Source organism: Littorina saxatilis, linkage group LG5 (genome assembly GCF_037325665.1).
Source record: "Littorina saxatilis isolate snail1 linkage group LG5, US_GU_Lsax_2.0, whole genome shotgun sequence".
Lineage (NCBI taxonomy): Eukaryota > Metazoa > Mollusca > Gastropoda > Littorinimorpha > Littorinidae > Littorina > Littorina saxatilis.
Window position 1 is genome coordinate 26,971,484 of NC_090249.1, and position 20,383 is coordinate 26,991,866.

Here is a 20,383-nt window from a genome sequence, read left to right on the forward strand (position 1 = left end):
CATACAACATTCCTCTTTTCTCGTATCCACATGCAGCAGGCCAATCATTATGTGTTTCTCCTCTCCTCACAAGGAAAACATACATGTAATTGTATGCATGAAGAATATTCAGTAGCTTTTGTGCAGGTCAGTGCATTGAAATCGGAGGCCACCAACGCATTTTGGTTGCGGGTTGGAGAACAGATGGAACATCAATTGATCAAAAAAGGAACATGTCAACAGATACATGGACCTGTGTTTGTCTTATGTCTACACATAGAAATCTACTGGGCAATGCGCAACTGACTAGCATGGGGTTTGTCACAAGTCCCATAAGTGGAGAACAGATGGAACATAAATTGATGAAAAGGAACGCCTGAACAGAAACATGTGCCTGTGTTTGTCTTATGTCTACACAGAGAAATCTGTTGGGCAGTGTACAACCGACTAACATGCGGTTTGTCATAAGTCACATAAGTATAGAACGGATGTAACAATAATTGATGAAAAGGAACGTGGAAACAGATACATGCCTGTGTTTGTCTTCTGTCTACACAGAGCAACCTACTGGGCAGTGCGCGACTGACCAGCACACGGTTTGCCAGCCTGGACAGCAGTCTGGACGACGCCTCCATCAGCTCCTTCTCCATGGACGATGGTATCTGGGTGGAGGAGGATGAAGATCGCCAAGTCATCAGGTGAGTCATCTTGATGCACAAATTATGTGATGGTAATCAAAACAAGTGTGTGTCAAAAATAATCAAATATTTGTTTCTGTTGTCATGGCCCCCCCCCCCCCCCCCCCCCCAAAAAAAAAAAAAAAAAAGTTAGGGTCGGTTACACTGTAACTTTTTATCCCCGAGTACGCTAGTACTAGGGCTCAGCAGACTTTAATCGTGTGTCTGTGTGTCTTTCTCCACTTAACAGCTTATTGCTGGGAAACTACTGGGCGCAGTTCGTTCAAAAGTTGATACACTAACTTGATAATAGGTCCGATTGATCGTATTAAAACTTCATTAAATTACATATCTTACCCAACTCACATATAGCAATTAACCCATAGTTCAGTGCTGATACCGCTGTACGCGTCCCCTTAGCAACAAGGAAGACGCCTCTAAAAAAGAGTGACCGAGACCCGTAAGGGTATCCAGGCCAGCCCGTAAGGGAGGCTGCCTTCCATATGCGCGCGCATATGCCGCCATCTTGTCATTCTACTCTCAGCGCTCAGTGGAGCTGGTCGTGTTTGGTACGCTCCGGCTGTGTTTTCAGCCTACTTGCTTGGTCTTCCAGACCTGGTTTGTGTTCCCCTTGGTGTCTTCTTGTCACCGGACTTCGCATTTGCTGTTGAGGTGAGATCTTTCCATTTTTTACCTGAATTTTGGCGGCATTGTTGGCTTGTTTTCGGACTTACAAAATTTTTTTCCAAATTTGTTTGTGAGTTGTTTTCATCATGGCTGACAATGCGGACGGGAAGAGGTCAACATCTAAACATGTAGCTGCTTCGCCCTCTCCTGTTAAGAAAAGCTCTAGAAGTTCTAGAAGTTCTAAAACGCACGGCGATACGCCCGTGTCTCTTTCGGGTTCAGAATCCAAAAAATGTAGTGATGTTGTTGTTGGCGTGCCCGGAGTTTCCGGTTCGTCTGCTAAACCTACGGAGAAGCCCTTGCTCGGGGTTAAGCATGTTGTAGGGGATGTCTCGCCTGTAGGTTCTGGGCTTGCATCTGCGGATTTTGCTTCTTTGCTTTTGACATTAAGCTCTCAGGTTTCGGCCTTAGCGGCTGAAGTTTCGTCAACTAAGGCGGAGATACGTGCGCTGCCGGCAGGTGTCGGTGGTACGTCGTCGCTGGCCAGTGTGCGTTTGCCTCCCTCTGCTACTGTTACGAGGGCGGACGTGCATGCGTCTCAGGATGGGATCTCTCAGGCTCCCGTGGGGTCTCCGGCCGGTGTCCGTTCTGCTTCACAAGGTATGTGCACTCCACGTGAGCGTTGTCTTGAGGGAGTAGCCTCGGGTCTCATCCCAGGTGAAAGTTCTGAAACATCGGCTGATATCCACCGCTTAGTCGGGGTGTCAGTGGGTGCGAAGGGCCCTGACAAGCGAACAGATGTTCCTATTCTTCCCGACCGTAGTCAGGTTGAAGGGCATCTGCTTCCGCCCAGGGGGCAGGAAGTTGGTGGTAGTATGGCTGGCTCTGGACTTGACTCTGTTAGTCAGTACGGGGACCAGTCTCCGGAGTGCACGGAAGGGCACGAAGGCTACCTGGATGACGGTGCCGCCTCTCAGGCTGAAGGTGCTGGATTCTTTTTGCCACGGCAGCTGCCAGATGCGGTGGCTCTGGCGGCTGGAGTGGCTTCGAAATATCTCGATGAGGAGGTGGCGGTGAACAAATCTCAGTTTGTCCATCCTCCTTCTGCCTTAGGGGATTTCAGGAGTGCTAAGGAACCGAAAAGTTTGTTCCGATTCCGGGAGTCCCCCTCTGTGGCGGTCGAGATGTCGAAGGTTTTTGCGAAAGGTCGAGCTATGTCCGATGCCTTTCCGCTGTTGTCACAGCATGGGGAGGCGCCGGAGGTGGTGGGCCCCTGGTTGGCTAAAGCGGGTCAACACGTTCCTTGTTCTGCGCTCTCAAAGAGCTCTAAACTGTCGGTTCGTCCCGTCGCTCTACTTGACTCTTTCGCTTTGCCGAGATCAGTTCTACCGGTGACTCCGGAACTGCTTTCTCTGCGGGAGGACGGGTATGCCAGGGATAGATCAGTCCCTTACACGGAGTCTGCTCTTCAGGCTTTGGAGGAGACGGGTAGATCTCTGCTCGAGTTGGGTTCCGTCTCTAGTTCTCTCCAACGCTCTTTGTCTAGGTCTATCGCTTCATCGTTAGACCCGTTTGAGTTCCGTTACGACGCCTCCCAGGAGGATGTGACAACTCTGTTGGCGACGCTTGCCAAGGTCTCTCAGGAACAATTGAGCTTGGCAGCCAGGCTTTACGGGCATGCTGTACATTCCCGCAGAACTGCCTTTTTGGCGGGTTCAAAGATCCGAGACAGGGGTACCATTGACAGACTTAAGGTATCCCCGTTTACGGAAGGGTCGCTGCTGGGTACTTCCTCTTTGGACGCTTTGCAGAAGGAAACCCAGGACGCTAGGGATCTGGCTATTGCAAGGATTGCTCACCACGGCTTTCAGAAGGTTCAGAGCAAGCCTACCTCCCAGAGTAAGGCTCAGCCTTCTTCGTCTGGGGGGGGCAAGATGCAAAATCAGTCCACCTCTTTTCGGGGTAGGGGGCGAGGCGCGCCTTACCAGAAGCGAGGCTCCTTTGGGGGTTCTCGGGGGTCGGGGCACAAGCCTCACCCCCAATGAGGGTCTCCCGAGCCACTATTCCCAGTAACCCCCGCCGTGGTGGCGGCGGGTGGCCCCTCCAGGGCCTTGGCCGCCTGGACACGCCTGGTGTCCAGCCGGTGGATTTTGGGAATAGTGCGTTCGGGATTCCGTCTCCTCTGGGCAGAGGGGAAGGCACCTCTGTCCAGGATACCTCCGCCTTTCAGATATCCCGTGGACCCGGAAGCCAAGTCAGCCGTTCATGCGGAGGTGGCTTCCCTACTCCTGAAGGGTGCGATAGAGGAAGTTCGAGATCGAGAGTCCCTCGGCTTTTACGGCAGGCTGTTCGTGGTGCCCAAAGCCTCAGGGGCATGGAGGCCTGTTTTGGACCTGTCCACCCTGAACAAATACCTACGGGTAGTCAAGTTTGTCATGGAGACTCCTCTCTCTGTAAGGGAAGCTCTGCGTCCGGGAGATTGGGCCACGTCGGTGGATCTCACCGACGCATATTTCCATGTGCTCATGCATGTTCAAGACAGGAAATGGCTGCGCTTTCTGTGGGGCGAGAAAGTGTTTCAATTTCGGGCACTCCCCTTCGGGCTTTCCCTGGCCCCCTGGATCTTCACGCTGGTCGTTCGCCAGCTTTGCTCCCTTGTCAGACAAGAGGGGGTACGCCTACGGGCGTATTTAGACGATTGGTTGAATCTGCATCAGGACCAGTACATGTGCAGAACTCAGACTGCGAGGGTTCTCGACCTGGCGGCTCAGCTGGGCTTTACAGTCAATCTAGGGAAGTCAGAGTTAGAACCATCCCAACGCTTCACTTACCTGGGTATGGATTTCGATACGGTGGAGTGGTTAGTCCGTCCCTCTCAAAAGAGGGTGGACAAGCTTCAGAACTTGGTTCGCTCGTTGAAAGGAAAGAGTGTGTCCACGGCCCGGGAGTTGTCCTCCCTACTGGGGCAGATGGAATCGATGGCTCCCCTTGTGCCTCTAGGCAGGGTCCACAAGAGGCCGTTTCAGGCGGCTTTGAGGAGGCAGTGGGACCAAGCCTCTCAGGGCTGGAATGTTCGCATAGGGCTGGGGAGTTGGTTCAACAACACTACAAGTGTTTGGCTGCTCCCCTGGGTCTCTCAGGGTGTTCCGATCGTTCCTCCGGCGCCGGAGAACATTCTTGTTACAGATGCATCCATGACAGGCTGGGGTGCTCATCTGGCCGATCAGACAGCCTCAGGTCTGTGGGATCTCTCCCTAGCTCCACAGCACATAAACGTGCTGGAGCTGGAGGCTGTGTCTCTGGGTTTACAGGCTTTCCTGCCGCTTCTGGGGGGCAGTCATGTTCAAGTCCACACGGACAATACGACTGTGGCCGCTTACATAAATCGGCAGGGGGGCACACGCTCGCAGAAGCTGTCGGAGAGCGCTTGCCGTCTGTTGGTTTGGTGCAGCTCGCACAACATACTTCTCTCAGCGAAGTACCTGAAGGGCACGCTCAATGTTTTGGCGGATGCCCTCAGTCGGGGGGACAAGGTTCTGCACTCAGAATGGACCCTCTCCCACCAGGCGTTGGACCGCCTTTGGGTTCAAGTAGACAAGCCTTGCATAGATCTGTTTGCAACGAGATTCTCCACCAGGCTTCCCCTTTTCGTCTCACCGTTCCCGGACCCTCTGGCGTGGGCGGTGAACGCGTTGGATCTGGATTGGTCAAATCTGCAGGCTTACGCTTTTCCTCTGTTTTGCCTGCTAGGGAAGGTAGTAAGAAAAGTGGATCTGGAAAAGCCAGCGCTGGTGCTGGTTGCTCCTCTTTGGCCCAGCCAGCACTGGTATCCGGACCTTCTGCGGCTGGCAGTGCGCCCACCCATTCCTCTAGGCGTTCGAAGGGGCGACCTGTTACAGCCCAGGTCAGGGGTCCCGCACGAGAATCCGCAAGCGTTGCAGCTTCACGGCTGGATTCTGTCAGAATCGCTCTGCGTCGTGCCGGGGCCTCGGCCACAACTTTGAAACTGGTACAGAAAGCACACAGAGACTCAACTAGCTCCGTTTACTCTTCTCATTGGGCTGCATGGGCCAAGTGGTGCTCTGAGAATAAGGTTCAACATCTTTCCCCAAGGTCCATGGAGGTAGCCAACCACCTCTCTTGGTTGGCTAGTAGGGGGGTCTCTCCTTCTTCACTGCGAGTTAGAAGGTCTGCGATTTCTTCCACTCTTAGACAGCTCGGTCGCAAGATCAATCTTGACGGCGTCATTTCAAGCGTGCTTAAGGGAGCTGCCCTTGACGCAGCTCTCTCAAGATCACAGCTCCCTGCCTGGGATCTGTTTGTGGTTCTCCGTTTCCTTGCATCGGAGGACTTTGAGCCTCTCCGGTTGGCTAGTTTACCTAATTTGACGAGAAAAACTCTGTTTTTGGTCTTGCTTGCCACGGCTAGGAGGGGTAGCGAGGTGCACGCACTTTCTGGTCTCGCTAAAGATATTTCCCTGGAGAGGGATGGCTCCTACTCTTTGAGATTTACGTCTAATTTTCTCGCTAAAAATCAAAAGCCCGGTCAGGCTTCGCCTTGCATTCGTATTCCACCCTTGAGCGATATACTCGCTCCTGGAGACCCCGATCTGTCAAATTGTCCTGTCAGGGCGTTAAGCAGCTACCTGTCTAGGTCTTCGCCGATTCGCTCGGAAACTCAGAAATTATTGTTTATATCCCTCAACACTGTGCGAGCGAAGGATATCTCGAAGGTCACCTTGACTAAATGGGTTTCACTGACCATTAAGCAAGCGTATGGATGGTGGCAACGCCAGTCTGGCGAGGTCAGGGCGGTGCTTCCTCTTACGTCAGCCAGGACGCACGAAGCGAGGGCTTGGGCGTCTTCTGTGGCCGTGCTTCGCTCAGGGCGCCTATCAGAGGTCCTGGCGGCGGCTTATTGGAAATCTGAGGACGTGTTCATCAATTTTTATTTGAGAGACATTGCTGCAAGGCGGCAAGATGGCAGTGCGGCTTTGCCGGCTCTCGTGGCTGCAGGGCAGGTCCTGCGGTCTTAAGTTGGTAAGTACCCTCCTCCTATAGTAGCAATCTGCTATATGTGAGTTGGGTAAGATATGTAATTTAATTAAAAATTTTAGTAATAAATTTTCATTTGATTAATATACTTACCCAACTCACATCGTTTATTCCCTCCCGCCTCCCCGCTGTGGGGGGTATGGGGGTCTAAAAAAGTAGTGAGTTGGGCTTCGTGTAGAATGACAAGATGGCGGCATATGCGCGCGCATATGGAAGGCAGCCTCCCTTACGGGCTGGCCTGGATACCCTTACGGGTCTCGGTCACTCTTTTTTAGAGGCGTCTTCCTTGTTGCTAAGGGGACGCGTACAGCGGTATCAGCACTGAACTATGGGTTAATTGCTATATGTGAGTTGGGTAAGTATATTAATCAAATGAAAATTTATTACTAAAATTTTTAATAATGTTACCTGGGATCTAAATGCGAAATAAACCACAAAAACGACTTGGCCGAAGGAGGAGTTCACACCAGCGGGGCAACACGCAGCCATTGAGCTGAGAGAACAGCCGAACGCGTCACACAAAAATACGTCATGACAAAGTTACACGCAAAGCGAAAGAGACTTTGACGTCATTTACTTTTGTTCGGAATTTTCCATCTGTTTCTAGCTTGTCAGTGAAGACCTGACGTGAGTAAGCTTACCCAAAACGTCTTTGTTCTCTATTCTCATTGCAGCTGTGAAATAATCAGTCTTGTGTCTCGGTCGTGTAGGTACAGAGTTTGCTTCTGCAATCATTGTGTTCGTGTTGATGACGGCTTCATAAGACAAAATAATAAGCGAATCTATCGCGAGGAAGACGTTTATGTACAAATCACCGAACCCAACCCATTTTTTGTGTGCATTTTTCTGAAGAATAAACTGCATGTGGTTAATTTCATCCGTTTAATGCTTGTCGAAACATCTGATCACAGATGAGGTCGCAGTTTGTAGGTTGAATCTATGAATCGGCCAGAGATAGATCTGCATTTCTGGTCAGAAACCAACATTCACACCACAGACATTCCAAACATTTATATTTATTGAGCGAGCCAGTCTGAAGAGTACTCGGGTCCAGCGCGAGCGTTTTTTATTTTTTAGGATTAAAAGATTTTTCGCTTTATTACTATCTCAGCCTACATTAGTACATACTTCAGTATGATACGTGATACTACTTGTAAGATTTGATCTCCTTCGATTAAAGTGTTGTAGCTTTGTGCGCATTATGAAAATCTGTTTCCGAATCTAAGACACCTTTTATTCTTTTGTTTGAAGGCAATTAGATAGACTGACAGCAAAACTGCAAATTCCTGACTTTGATGATAATGCACTATAGTAAAAGTTGTATCCACAGAGCTGGCCGGGCCAAGTACGCACACTTCAACGACACAGGGAATTCATTGGCAAACTCTATGTGGGAAGCTTCAGGATTGGCGGATGACCGAAACCCACAAAACTTCTCACTCAAAGGCCCCTCCAGAGACATTGGTGTTTCAGAAAGGAGTTCTACACCTTTGCATTTCTTGAGTGGCCTGGGGGACAACTCACAGCAGCTGGATCCGTCAGCGCTGTGCAAAATCTCAGCCATGGAAGGGGAGCTTGCAGCCTTGAGAAAACAGATCGCTGATCTTGTGACGCTGCAGGAGACTAAAGCTCTTGGTCTGTGTTTGCGTAAAGCTCTTGGTTTATGTTTGTTGAATGTGGGTCGGTTGTGATGAAGCACAAGTGAGACATGACCTAAAGACAGGTGTCTAATTTTCCGGTTACTTTCTAATTTTTAGTTTGAGAAAAAGTTCAAAATTTGTGTTCCGGTTTTACACTCAGGCATAGCTCTGTTTCAAAACTTTAAGCAGTGTGTTTTCAGGTTTATGGCTTCTAGGGCTTTTAGGTTTGGACATAATGTAGCCCTACCACCCCCGTGATGGAAAAAAAGTGCACAAATGAGGGCACTCTCTCTGTAGTTCTCTGAAGGCTTTTCTGCTGTTCTTATTGCTGGCATTGGCCTTGTATCTAGAGCAACCAAAACCATGTGACAATGCAGACAACAGCATTTGGTTTGGTTGTGTGTGTGTTTCTGTGTTTCCATAGGTATCGGTGCACATTTGCAGCTGTAATTTAACAAACACCTGTACATGACATGGGATGGGGAACTAAATCAATGATGAAATAATAAATGTGCAAACGTGAGTGTATTCTTTATGGCCCTTACCGGAAACAGTAGTATTTTACACCTTAGTCTTGAGTCTGTAGCTTTCCTGTTACAAAGTTGAAAAGTGCTGTTTTCAGTTTGACAACATGCTTTTTTACATTTAGTCAAGTTTTGATTCTTCATTTGCAGATACTTCTAATTCAGCATCAATATCAAGCTTCTGCCCTCCACCTCCCCCCAGCTGCCCACCCCCACCCCCACCTCCTCCTCCTCCACCCCCTCCAGCACCATCTACACCTTTGTCTTCACTGAAGGTCAAGTCTGGTGGTATGGGGTCACTGAGTGATATGCTCAAACAGGTAAATGTTTCTTTTGTACCAGTGCAGTTAATGTAAGCGATAAAGAATGTTTCGAAGATACTTTTTTTTCTGGATATTCCCCACCAATTTGTTTCCTTGTGGTTTTATATGCTTTACAACTGAAATGAATGTTGAATTTCCTATCTTGCTGTGTTTGCATGAATATATTTGTGTCTGTGTCCGTAGGTGTGTCTTTGTGTCTGTGCATGTTGTTGTGTGCTTGTGAACATGTGTGCTCATTCCTTTATTTTTGTTGAAGGCTTGACATGGTTTATGTGTGTTGCTAGGTATCGCTATCAGCAGCATCAGACACAAGCTACGATGCCACAGGGACATCCGACAAACCAATGGACATGGCGTCTGTACTGAGAGACCTTGGTAAAGTCAAGTTGAAACCCGTCAACAGGTCAGTCCGCCAGATAAAAAAGTTGATTCATCTGTCAGTATTTGTCATTGTCAAAATTTGTCTTGCATGTCTTCCAGTTCAGCAACCATCCCAGCGATGCATGTATGTGTGTGTGTTTGCATCTTTGATTCTGATATCAAATGCGGTAAAACTGAATCAACAGCAGAGAAGGTTTTTAGCAAGTTGAATGTAAAGAAAGCAGTTGGTCCTGATAACATCGGTGGACGAGTTTTGAGATCATGTGCCTGTCAGTTGTCCGTTGTTTTTAGCCGTTTGTTTAGTTGGTCTCTGAAAGAATGCACTGTGCCTAGACTCTTGAAAAACTCTACGATCAGCCCTGTCCCCAAGAACAACAAGCCCAAAACCCTGAATGACTATCGCCCTGTAGCTCTCACCTCTATTGTTATGAAGTGCTTTGAGCGCATTGTCCTCTTTAGACTGCTCCATCAGGTCAAGCCCCATCAGGATCCCTTCCAGTTTGCATACAAGCAGAACAGATGCACAGATGACGCCACACTCACACTCTTACACAACGCATACACACACTTAGAAAAACCTGGCTCTTTTGTACGCATTCTTTTCATAGACTTCTCTTCTGCCTTCAACACTATCCAACCCTGCCTCATGGCCCAGAAACTTCTCCGCTACAGCGTGACTCCAAGGCTTATCCTGTGGATTATCAACTTTCTCGTTAACAGAACCCAGTCAGTCCGCTTTCAGACAGCTCTCTCTTCCCTTAGGTCCACCTCCATAGGCTCTCCACAGGGTACAGTTATCTCCCCTGTGTTGTTCACACTCTACACTAACGACTGCAGTGGCACTGACTCCACCCTTCTTATCAAATATTCAGATGATACAGCGCTAGAATATCTCTCCAATAGTGACGCAACTTACTTTGCAGAAGTAGAACGTTTCAACGCCTGGTGTAAAGACAACTTTTTAGACCTAAATGTGACAAAGACCAAAGAACTTATGATAGACTTTAGAAGAAACCCTGCCCCTGTCCCTGACCTGATGATTGATGGTGTGACTGTTGAGCGTGTGACTGAATATAAGTATCTTGGCACAGTTATCGATGATAAGCTGTCCTTCAATGCAAACACCACCCTCAATACACAAAAAATGTCAGTCACGCATCTACTGCCTTCAGAAACTTAGGAAGTTGAATGTGAACCCTTCTATCCTTCAAACTTTCTACCGCTCTTTCATCGAGTCTGTCATCACTTTTGGTTTTGTGTCCTGGTATGGAGGTCTGAGTGTGAAGAACAGGAATGTCTTAGTGCGAATGGTGAATGTCAGTAGCAAGGTGATTGGCAGGCAGCAAGCAAGTGTGGAGTCCCTGTATGAAAAGCGTGTGGTGAGAAAGAGTAGGCGGATAGCTTCAGATAGGTCCCATGTCCTTGCCCACCTCTATGAACTCCTTCCCTCTGGCCGTAGACTTCGCACGCACAAAGCTAGGACACTCAGGCTGCAAAACAGCTTTATCCCCAAATCCATCACCCTTGGCAACATCAGACCTGTTTACCAGTACGATTTGGGCGTATTTTGTACACCAAATTATTATCGGTACGCAAATACGCGACACACGCACAAAATACGCATAAGAAAAAGTCTAGAATACGTTTTCCGGTGTTGGTGTGCTGATTACGGGATGGTACAACTGATACCGGTTTCGGTCGAAGAGAGATAACCATGACAGCGAGTCTTCAGCTGTGGAAACCTTGTTCAGTTGTTGGCACTTGCGATCGTCTGGACAATTGTGGCAAAATGAAGCGGTAAAATGTGCCAGTTTCAGATGACTGTACCAAGTCTAAACAGCAGAAGCAGCAGATTTTCTTGGAGAAATATAAGAAAGAGCCAGGAATTGTGGAGTCTACTATGGGAAAAAGTCATGCACACTGCAAGTATTGTAAATCAGCTAGATTTCTCCGTTGCCCATGCTGGGAAACTTGTATGACATGGAACGACACTGCAGTTCCAAAACTCACCTGGACAAGGTTGCTGCAAAGAAATCCGCTGAAAGCTGCCAAGGAATTATGAAGTTCATTCCCGCAAAGCAAATCCTGCCAGAAGAAAAGGCTGTAGTCCGTGCTGAAGCAATATTTTCTGAGATGATTGTAAAACTGAACTTGCCACTGTCAACCGCAGATGTTATTTCACGAACTTCATCTTTTCATTATCAATCTGTTTGGAAGACACTGGTTATAATGCTATAAACTGACAGGTAAATAAAATTGTTTTATCCCTGTTGTATTGGAAGGAGTTAAATTCTGAAGGTGTTCACAAGACATGCTATTCTTACACAAACACGTTTTCACCCACGCGTACATTTTCCCTAGCCCATATGGCTTTGCTTGCAAAGTACACCAACTTTTTGAAAAATACACTCACCTTTTTGGGAAAGTACTCTTGCCTCGGGTTTAGGGTAAACAGGTCTGCAACATGTAAACACATCCACATACCCGACTCAGCCCCTCTTCTGCCAGTGCAATCAGTAGTAATGTACATGTATGTATTGGTTTTATGTACGTCCGTATATTTTCTGTGATATATTGTATGCTATGATTTTGTTTTTTTTTTTTTTTTTTTTTTTGCAATGATGTTTAGCCATAGTCCGTTATACGCGTAGGTGTGCAAGAACATGTAAGCGCAGTGCTTTAAAGATGTCCATGTGGGAATGTGTAAGTGGGCGTAGTCGAATGTCCATGTGGGAGTGTGTAAGTGGAGCATATAAGAATGCCCATGTGTGAATGTGTAAGTGGAGCGTATAAGAATGTGTAAGTGGAGCGTGGTCGAATGTCCATGTGTGAATGGGTAAGTTGAGCGTATAAGAATGTCCATGTGTGCGATGTGTAAGTGAGACATGGATGTGTTCATGACTGAATGCGTAAGCACAATGCAAGGAATGGCCAGAGAGGTATGTGGGAGGTGTGTTTATAACCTGCCCTGTTATATAGTGCTATATGTCTTATGTAAAAACCATGTCCTGTTTGTATTATTGTTATGTACCACGCCTGAATTTCTCTATGAGATAATAAAGTATTCTTATTCTTATTCTTATTCTTATGTCTTCATTTTGAGGGGCATTTTGGAGTTCTTGTGATGGAACATTCCTTAGCCCGCTTGGAATTCAACAGTCATCAGGAAGGAGAGGAGGGAAGGAAGGAATTTGGCCAAAAAATTATTGCAACAATTTTCGCACGCTAAGAAAAGCATTAAAACGCAATTTATTTTAGTTTAACTTTATATGCTCGAACAGGTAATTATGTCAGCTGTACATATCATTTGTCCGATTGATGGTACTTTGTATAGGAATCCCGTGACAGCCTGTCAAACAAGGTCACCCCTAAAATCGACCTGACAAACCATAGCCCCGTATTTTAAAATCTGCAAAAAATCAGAATATGCACAAACCAAACATTTCTGACAACCATTGGAAAGGCCATTCAATTTCCTGTTCAGAACATTTTGTTTTGCGGCCATTTTTGAGGGGGTCCTCCACCCAAAGAGCCATATCTGCTCAAGTTCTCAATGATTTGCTTTGGAAAGTTCAGAAGTTATGACCAATAGGCTGACCTAAATCGGTGTTTACTTTTGCGAATGTGTATAATAAGCGTGTTGTATTACGTACATTTTCCGAAAGAACTAAACAAATATTCATATTAATTCAGGGTTTTAGATTTAAAAATCGTGACTTTGCCTGCTAAGCAAAAAATGGATGAGGCAATAGGTGCCAAAGTTTGAGGCAGATCCGAGTGCTGGTTTATATTTGCTGGAGATGAAAACACCCAAGAAAATGTATCGATCACCGTCCTTGGTAATGCGTACAGTAGCTGTGGAGATAAACTTACCTTGGCCTGTGCTTCCTTCGCTGCGGGTCACAAAAGCGCAACTCACCAAGCACAGCGCACCGGAACAGGATAGTAAGCACAGGCCCAGGACTGTTAGTCTCCACGGGTAGTGTACTCAATACCACTGACGGTGATCGATAATTTTTCATGCGTGTTCCCATCTCCAGCAAATGTAAACCAGCACTCGGATCTGCCTCAAACTTTGGCACCTATTGCCTCATCCATTTTTGACTCACATGCGAAGCAAAAGTGAGTCTATGTACTCACCCGAGTCGTCCGTCCGTCCGGAAAACTTTAACGTTGGATATTTCTTGGACACTATTCAGTCTATCAGTACCAAATTTGGCAAGATGGTGTATGATGACAAGGCCCCAAAAAACATACATAGCATCTTGACCTTGCTTCAAGGTCAAGGTCGCAGGGGCCATAAATGTTGCCTAAAAAACAGCTATTTTTTACATTTTTCCCATTTTCTCTGAAGTTTTTGAGATTTAATACCTCACCTATATATGATATATAGGGCAAAGTAAGCCCCATCTTTTGATACCAGTTTGGTTTACCTTGCTTCAAGGTCAAGGTCACAGGAGCTCTTCAAAGTTGGATTGTATACATATTTTGAAGTGACCTTGACCCTGAAGTATGGAAGATAACTGTTTCAAACTTAAAAATTATGTGGGGCACATGTTATGCTTTCATCATGAGACACATTTGGTCACATATGATCAAGGTCAAGGTCACTTTGACCCTTATGAAATGTGACCAAAATAAGGTAGTGAACCACTAAAAGTGACCATATCTCATGGTAGAAAGAGCCAATAAGCACCATTGTACTTCCTATGTCTTGAATTAACAGCTTTGTGTTGCATGACCTTGGATGACCTTGACCTTGGGTCAAGGTCACATGTATTTTGGTAGGAAAAATGTGTAAAGCAGTTCTTAGTGTATGATGTCATTGCTAGGTTTAGTTATTTGACCATGTCAAGGTCAAGCATGTGAGTCGTATGGGCTTTGCCCTTCTTGTTTGCTTAGCATGCAAAGTCCCGATTTTTAAACCTAAAACCCTGAATTAATATGAATATTTGTTTAGTTCTTTCGGAAAAGTTACGTAATACGACACGCTAAGTATACACATTCGCAAAACGCAACACACATTTTGGTCAGCCTATTGGTCATAACTTCTGAACTTTCCAAAGCAAATCATTGAGAACTTGAGCAAATATGGCTCTTTGGGTGGAGGACCCCCTCAAAAATGGCCGCAAAACGTGCCTTTTTGGGCCTCTGAAACGGTTGACACCTACCGCCTTTGACACAAGGCTACATAAAGACTAGAGAAGTCGGGTGCATAAAACAAAATGTTCTGAACAGGAAATTGAATGGCCTTTCCAATGGTTGTCAGAAATGTTTGGTTTGTGCATATTCTGATTTTTTGCAGATTTTATAATACGGGGCTATGGTTTTTGTCAGGTCGATTGTAGGGGTGACCTTGTTTGATAGGCTGTCACGGGATGCCTATACAAAGTACCATCAATCGGACAAATGAAATGTACAGCTGACATAATTACCTTTTGGGGCATATAACGTTCAACTAAAATAAATTGCGTTTTAATGCTTTTCTTAGCGTGCAAAAATTGTTGCAATAATTTTTTGGCCAAGTTTAGATTTCAGACTTGTTTAGAGGGAATAAAAATGTCAACAGTTTATGTATTCCAGTTTACCCTACCCCATTTACCATGACACAGCATATCCGAATCACACATTCGGTAGGTTAGGGGAACAGTGTCTTTGTGAATTTTCTAAGCGACTCGGAACCCTCAAAGTTTGACAAATGTTTCTGGCGGATAAGTTTGTGTGGTCAGAAGTGATTTCAGCACCAATTGTAACGAGCTGACCCACGTTTTCAGGTCACCAGGGGGCACACCCGTGCAGACACGACCCAGACGTGACAGCATGGACCCTGCTTCCATTATTGCTGAAGCACTCAGGAAAAAGTTCCGCAACCGTGTGCAGTACAGCCCTGATCCATCGTCTGACAAGGAAAATGACGGTGATTTTGATTCCCCTGAAAAAGTCGTACAAGTAAAGGTTAGTTGCAGAATGTAATTTGATTGTGAAGGTGATGCTCTGTGGTTGTGTTCTTTTGACTTGGTGTGGAAGTGATGAGTGGCTTAGAATATAAATTGTGTTTAGTTTGAGGGTTGTATCTTAGCAGGGGTAACCTCCCAAACTCAAGTTGCTTTCAATTTGCTTTTTGACTCACATGCGAAGCAAAAGTGAGTCTATGTACTCACCCGAGTCGTCCGTCCGTCCGTCCCGGCGTCCGTCCGTCCGTCCATCCGGAAAACTTTAACGTTGGATATTTCTTGGACACTATTCAGTCTATCAGTACCAAATTTGGCAAGATGGTGTATGATGACAAGGCCCCAAAAAACATACATAGCATCTTGACCTTGCTTCAAGGTCAAGGTCGCAGGGGCCATAAATGTTGTCTAAAAAACAGCTATTTTTCACATTTTTCCCATTTTCTCTGAAGTTTTTGAGATTTAATACCTCACCTATATATGATATATAGGGCAAAGTAAGCCCCATCTTTTGATACCAGTTTGGTTTACCTTGCTTCAAGGTCAAGGTCACAGGAGCTCTTCAAAGTTGGATTGTATACATATTTTGAAGTGACCTTGACCCTGAACTATGGAAGATAACTGTTTCAAACTTAAAAATTATGTGGGGCACATGTTATGCTTTCATCGTGAGACACATTTGGTCACATATGGTCAAGGTCACTTTGACCCTTATGAAATGTGACCAAAATAAGGTAGTGAACCACTAAAAGTGACCATATCTCATGGTAGAAAGAGCCAATAAGCACCATTGTACTTCCTATGTCTTGAATTAACAGCTTTGTGTTGCATGACCTTGGATGACCTTGACCTTGGGTCAAGGTCACATGTATTTTGGTAGGAAAAATGTGTAAAGCAGTTCTTAGTGTATGATGTCATTGCTAGGTTTAGCTGAAGGTCAAGGTCATGTAAAGGTCAAGCATGTGAGTCGTATGGGCTTTGCCCTTCTTGTTTGTACTTTGCGTTTACAAATTCATCCTTAACTGCATGCCAAAAAGGTGAAATAACATTTCCAATGTCATATGAATGCAAGGATTCTTGCGTAATGTGGTTGTGATTGTCTGATTTTTACATTTAGTCAAGTTTTGACTAATGTTTTAACGTAGAGGGGGGAATTGAGACGAGGGTGGTGTGTGTGTGTGTGTGTGTGTGTGTGTGTGTGTGTGTGTGTGTGTGTGTGTGTGTGTGTGTGTGTAGAGCGATTCAGAGTAAACTACTGGACCGATCTTTATGAAATTTTACATGAGAGTTCCTGGGTATGATATCCCCAGACGTTTTTTTTTAATTTTTTTATAAATGTCTTTGATGACGTCATATCCAGCTTTTTGTAAAAGTTGAGGCGGCACTGTCACACCCTCATTTTTCAATCAAATTGATTGAAATTTTGGCCAAGCAATCTTCGACAAAGGCCGGACTTTGGTATTACATTTCAGCTTGGAGGCTTAAAAATTAATTAATTACTTTGGTCATTAAAAATCTGAAAATTGTAATTAAAATTATTTTTTTATAAAACGATCCAAAATTACGTTCATCTTATTCTTCATCATTTTCTGATTCCAAAAACATATAAATATGTTATATTCGGATTTAAAACAAGCTCTGAAAATTAAAAATATAAAAATTATGATTAAAATAAAATGTCCGAAATCGATTTAAAAACAATTTCATCTTATTCCTTGTCGGTTTCTCATTCCAAAAACATATAGATATGATATATTTGGATTAAAACCACGCTCAGAAAGTTAAAACAAAGATAGGCACAGCAAAGCGTGCTATCCCGCTCAGCGCGACCATTACCGCACTATTCTGGCTTGTCGATTTCACTGCCTTTGCCACGAGCGGTGGACTGACGAAACTACAAGTATGCGGTCTTGGTGAAAAAATGCAGTGCGTTCAGTTTTATTCTGTGAGTTCGACAGCTTGACTAAATGTAGTAATTACGCCTTACGCGACTTGTTTGTTAATTTTCATTTGATATTTTTACATTTTGTTCCCTCTTTTTCTCCTGTTACAGATTGGCCAGCATCTTCTTCGGCGCACATGTAAGCGTCTTTCACTGATCGACGAGAAAGGAAGCAGCCCGTCCTCCCCCTCGACAAGTAACTCCTCCCCTTTGAGAGACTTCAACAAGTGAACACCAACAATCAACCATGGTTATTTGAACATAATGGCATGATTGTATGAAATTGGCGTCCAAAAATACGAAGGATCTGTGATGAGCAGGGGTAGTGTTTATGAGCAAGAGCTCAACTGGATGGGACCCAAGCACTGGTTGAAACTGAGGTTTGTTTGAGATTTCAACCAGTCAGACCCAGCACTTGTCAGGCACTTTTTCGCGGACACCACCCCAGGACTGTTAGCTTTGAGACACCACCCCGACTTTCTCACAGACATAGTAACTAAGTGAAGCATTTAGATGTGATGCTGTGGACACTGTCTTTCGTTGCTGATTGTTTCACAAATCTCTTTGTAAGAGCAGATTGTACCTTTCTTTCTCCTTTCCATGAAAGCATTGGCTTCATCACAGGTATGGGGTAGCATGTGATGCAGTAGACATGGCCTCTCTTTGCTTATTGTTTTACAAACACCTTTGCAAAATCAGGTTTTTGGACGTTGAAAACCTTTGATTTACCTTTCAACTTATTCTAGTGACAGTTCTAAAGAGCAATGTTAAAGGTAATAACTTTTCGGCTTTGAACATCTCATTTTCGCTTTCGCTTTAGAGATGTAATGGTTGTAATGTTATACAGTTTCGTCCAAAGTGCACAGATGTTCACACAATTTTCTGGATTGTGGCTTTTCTCAGTATCACTAGGCTAAAAGGCATTCAACACTTCAGCTCTCAGAACACAAGACAAACTTGCAAACTTGTGTTCAGGCTACCATACATTATTTTTAAACATCGCTTCAAATTATCTCCCTTGAACAAGCACTTTTTATCCAAATTTTTTTTTATCTGGGAAGTTTTAAGGGTATATCAAGGAAAAAATAAAAGAACAAATAATCAATCAATCAATCAATAGGACGCTTATATCGCGCATATTCCATGGGTACAGTTCTAGGCGCTCTGCAATGATGCCGTGTGAGATGAAATTTGATACGGCCAGTAGATTGCAGCCATTTCGGCGCATATTTACCTTTCACGGCCTATTATTCCAAGTCACACGGGTATAGGTAGACAATTATTAACTGTGCCTAAGCAATTTTGCCAGGAAAGACCCTTTTGTCAATCGTGGGATCTTTAACGTGCACACCCCAATGTAGTGTACACGGGGGGTGTTCGGACACCGAAGAGAGTCTGCACACAAAGTTGACTCAGAGAAATAAATTTCCGCCGAACGTGGGTTTGAACTCACGCTGACAGCGGCCAACTGAATACAAATCCAGCGCGCTACCAACTGAGCTATGTCCCCGCAAATAATTGCAAACACTTTCAGATAAATGACAAAAAGAAGGAAACTGTATATATTCAATGAAATATATATCTTAGTGTAGATCCAGACTATATTTTTTTTTTAAAGTTTTAAAATGCATGTTCTTTTTAAAAGTCAAAAGTTATGGTAGCCTGAACAAAGTGAAAGTTCAACGAAACCATAGCACTGAACGCTTGTTAGCCTACACTCACAGTCTGTGGATTCAGCAATTGAATTCTTTGGAGAGTCTAGCTCAAAGTTCGGAGATGTAAATTGTAAAGAGAGTGTGGTTGTGATATTTTACAGTCTTGCTCAATATCAGATATGTACCACTAAGTACACTGAATTGCAATAGTTGAAAGTTATACTCAACTGAGAGACAACAAAGTAAAGTTGTTTTACAAAGTAACTTTTTAGCAATACCTTGGCTTGAGATTCTTTATTTCTACAGACATTTAACACAATAACAGTCATTTAATCTGATTAAAATTTGACTACATTGGGGTATTTCACAAGGAACATGCATTTGGCATATCAATCAGCAGTATACATAAAAGAAAACCATATTCTGTCTCACACTTGTTTCATGTTTTTGATTTGGGCTTTTACATGGGTAAAAGCATGATGTTGTTTGTATTTATATTGTTTTATTGCTCAGAGTTTACTCATTTTACTTTGAACTGTATGTGTGCTGAGGTGTATGGTGCAGAGTGAACATGAAAACTGTGTGTATGACATAAAGTATGAGTTGATGAAAGAAGTCCTTGCAAGCAATTTTTCGCATTCTTGGTAGGTTATTTTTAAGTTTCATTACTCTTTTTCTTTTTAAATTTACTATTTAAATTCTGTGTATGTATGCTGGTGGGAGCAATGATTTTATGCCATTGCCCACAGGATGCCTTGCATGAAATTTAAGGTCCACATATTTAAGGATTTTGTATCCTATCTGCTCTCCCATCCCTTCTACCCCTTGGAAACTTACAAGTCTCAGCTTATAACATTGAGCATTTAGATGTTGTCTTTTTAGCAGATAACATTTGCCTTCTCGATCAAGAAGAAATGTTACCTGATAATGCTGACAAACCTAAGCCACCCAATTTTCGCAAACCTTCCAACCTTTTTTTAAATGATTGGGCAGTCTTCATACATGTATCTTCTTTGGAGTTGATATGATATTTTGCATATTTGTGTATATTTTATTACAGTTTCCAAACAAACAGATTTTGTCATGTTTGATTATTCTCTGAAGTTACTGATTCACTTGCATTGATGAAGTCCAATGCATTTGCTTAGCGTAAATTATCTATATCTGTACCTAGTTTTGTTTACATTTGACTGCGTTATATCAAAGAGGGTTATACTGTACATCAGTGTCTTTTTTTGTTTCTGTCAAAAAGGGAGAGGGGTATCCTCTGGTTGGCTGTTTGTGTGTTTGTTTCTGGCACAGCCTCACTGTTCCAGCTACCACGGAATAATGAATGATGAAGAACTGATCTTTTCTTTGAGGACCCCAACCTTTTGTAGGGTTTCCACCAACTTGTTCACATCTTGCCTGTTTTAAGTGTTCATTTTTAGCATAAAGCATCAGGCTTTCAGGTGAAATGGACATGCTTTATCCTTTTATTTTAATCTTTTTCAAAAAGTGTGTACTGTGTCAAGTGTCTTGTGCATGTGAAGATGTATTTTATTTATGTACAGTATTGTAAATAAAATGTTCTCAAGAAGTTGTAAAACCAAGATGTTTTTCATTTTCTTAGCTATGTGAAAGAGAATGT

The 20,383-nt window shown here is 44.3% G+C and overlaps 1 protein-coding gene across 3 annotated transcripts in view; it reads left to right on the plus strand.

The window, feature by feature from the left end:
* LOC138966733 (mitochondrial fission regulator 2-like) overlaps window positions 1-20,341 on the plus strand; it is a 29,599-nt gene extending 9,258 nt beyond the window's left edge. For all 3 annotated transcript variants that reach the window (XM_070339060.1, XM_070339062.1, XM_070339061.1), the window contains 6 exons: window positions 538-677; window positions 7,668-7,972; window positions 8,652-8,821; window positions 9,109-9,227; window positions 14,980-15,160; window positions 17,210-20,341. In XM_070339060.1, coding sequence (XP_070195161.1) covers window positions 538-677; window positions 7,668-7,972; window positions 8,652-8,821; window positions 9,109-9,227; window positions 14,980-15,160; window positions 17,210-17,329 — 1,035 coding nt within the window. In that variant the 3' untranslated portion in view covers window positions 17,330-20,341. The remainder of the gene's footprint in view (window positions 1-537; window positions 678-7,667; window positions 7,973-8,651; window positions 8,822-9,108; window positions 9,228-14,979; window positions 15,161-17,209) is intronic.
* Window positions 20,342-20,383: the final 42 nt, after the last annotated feature.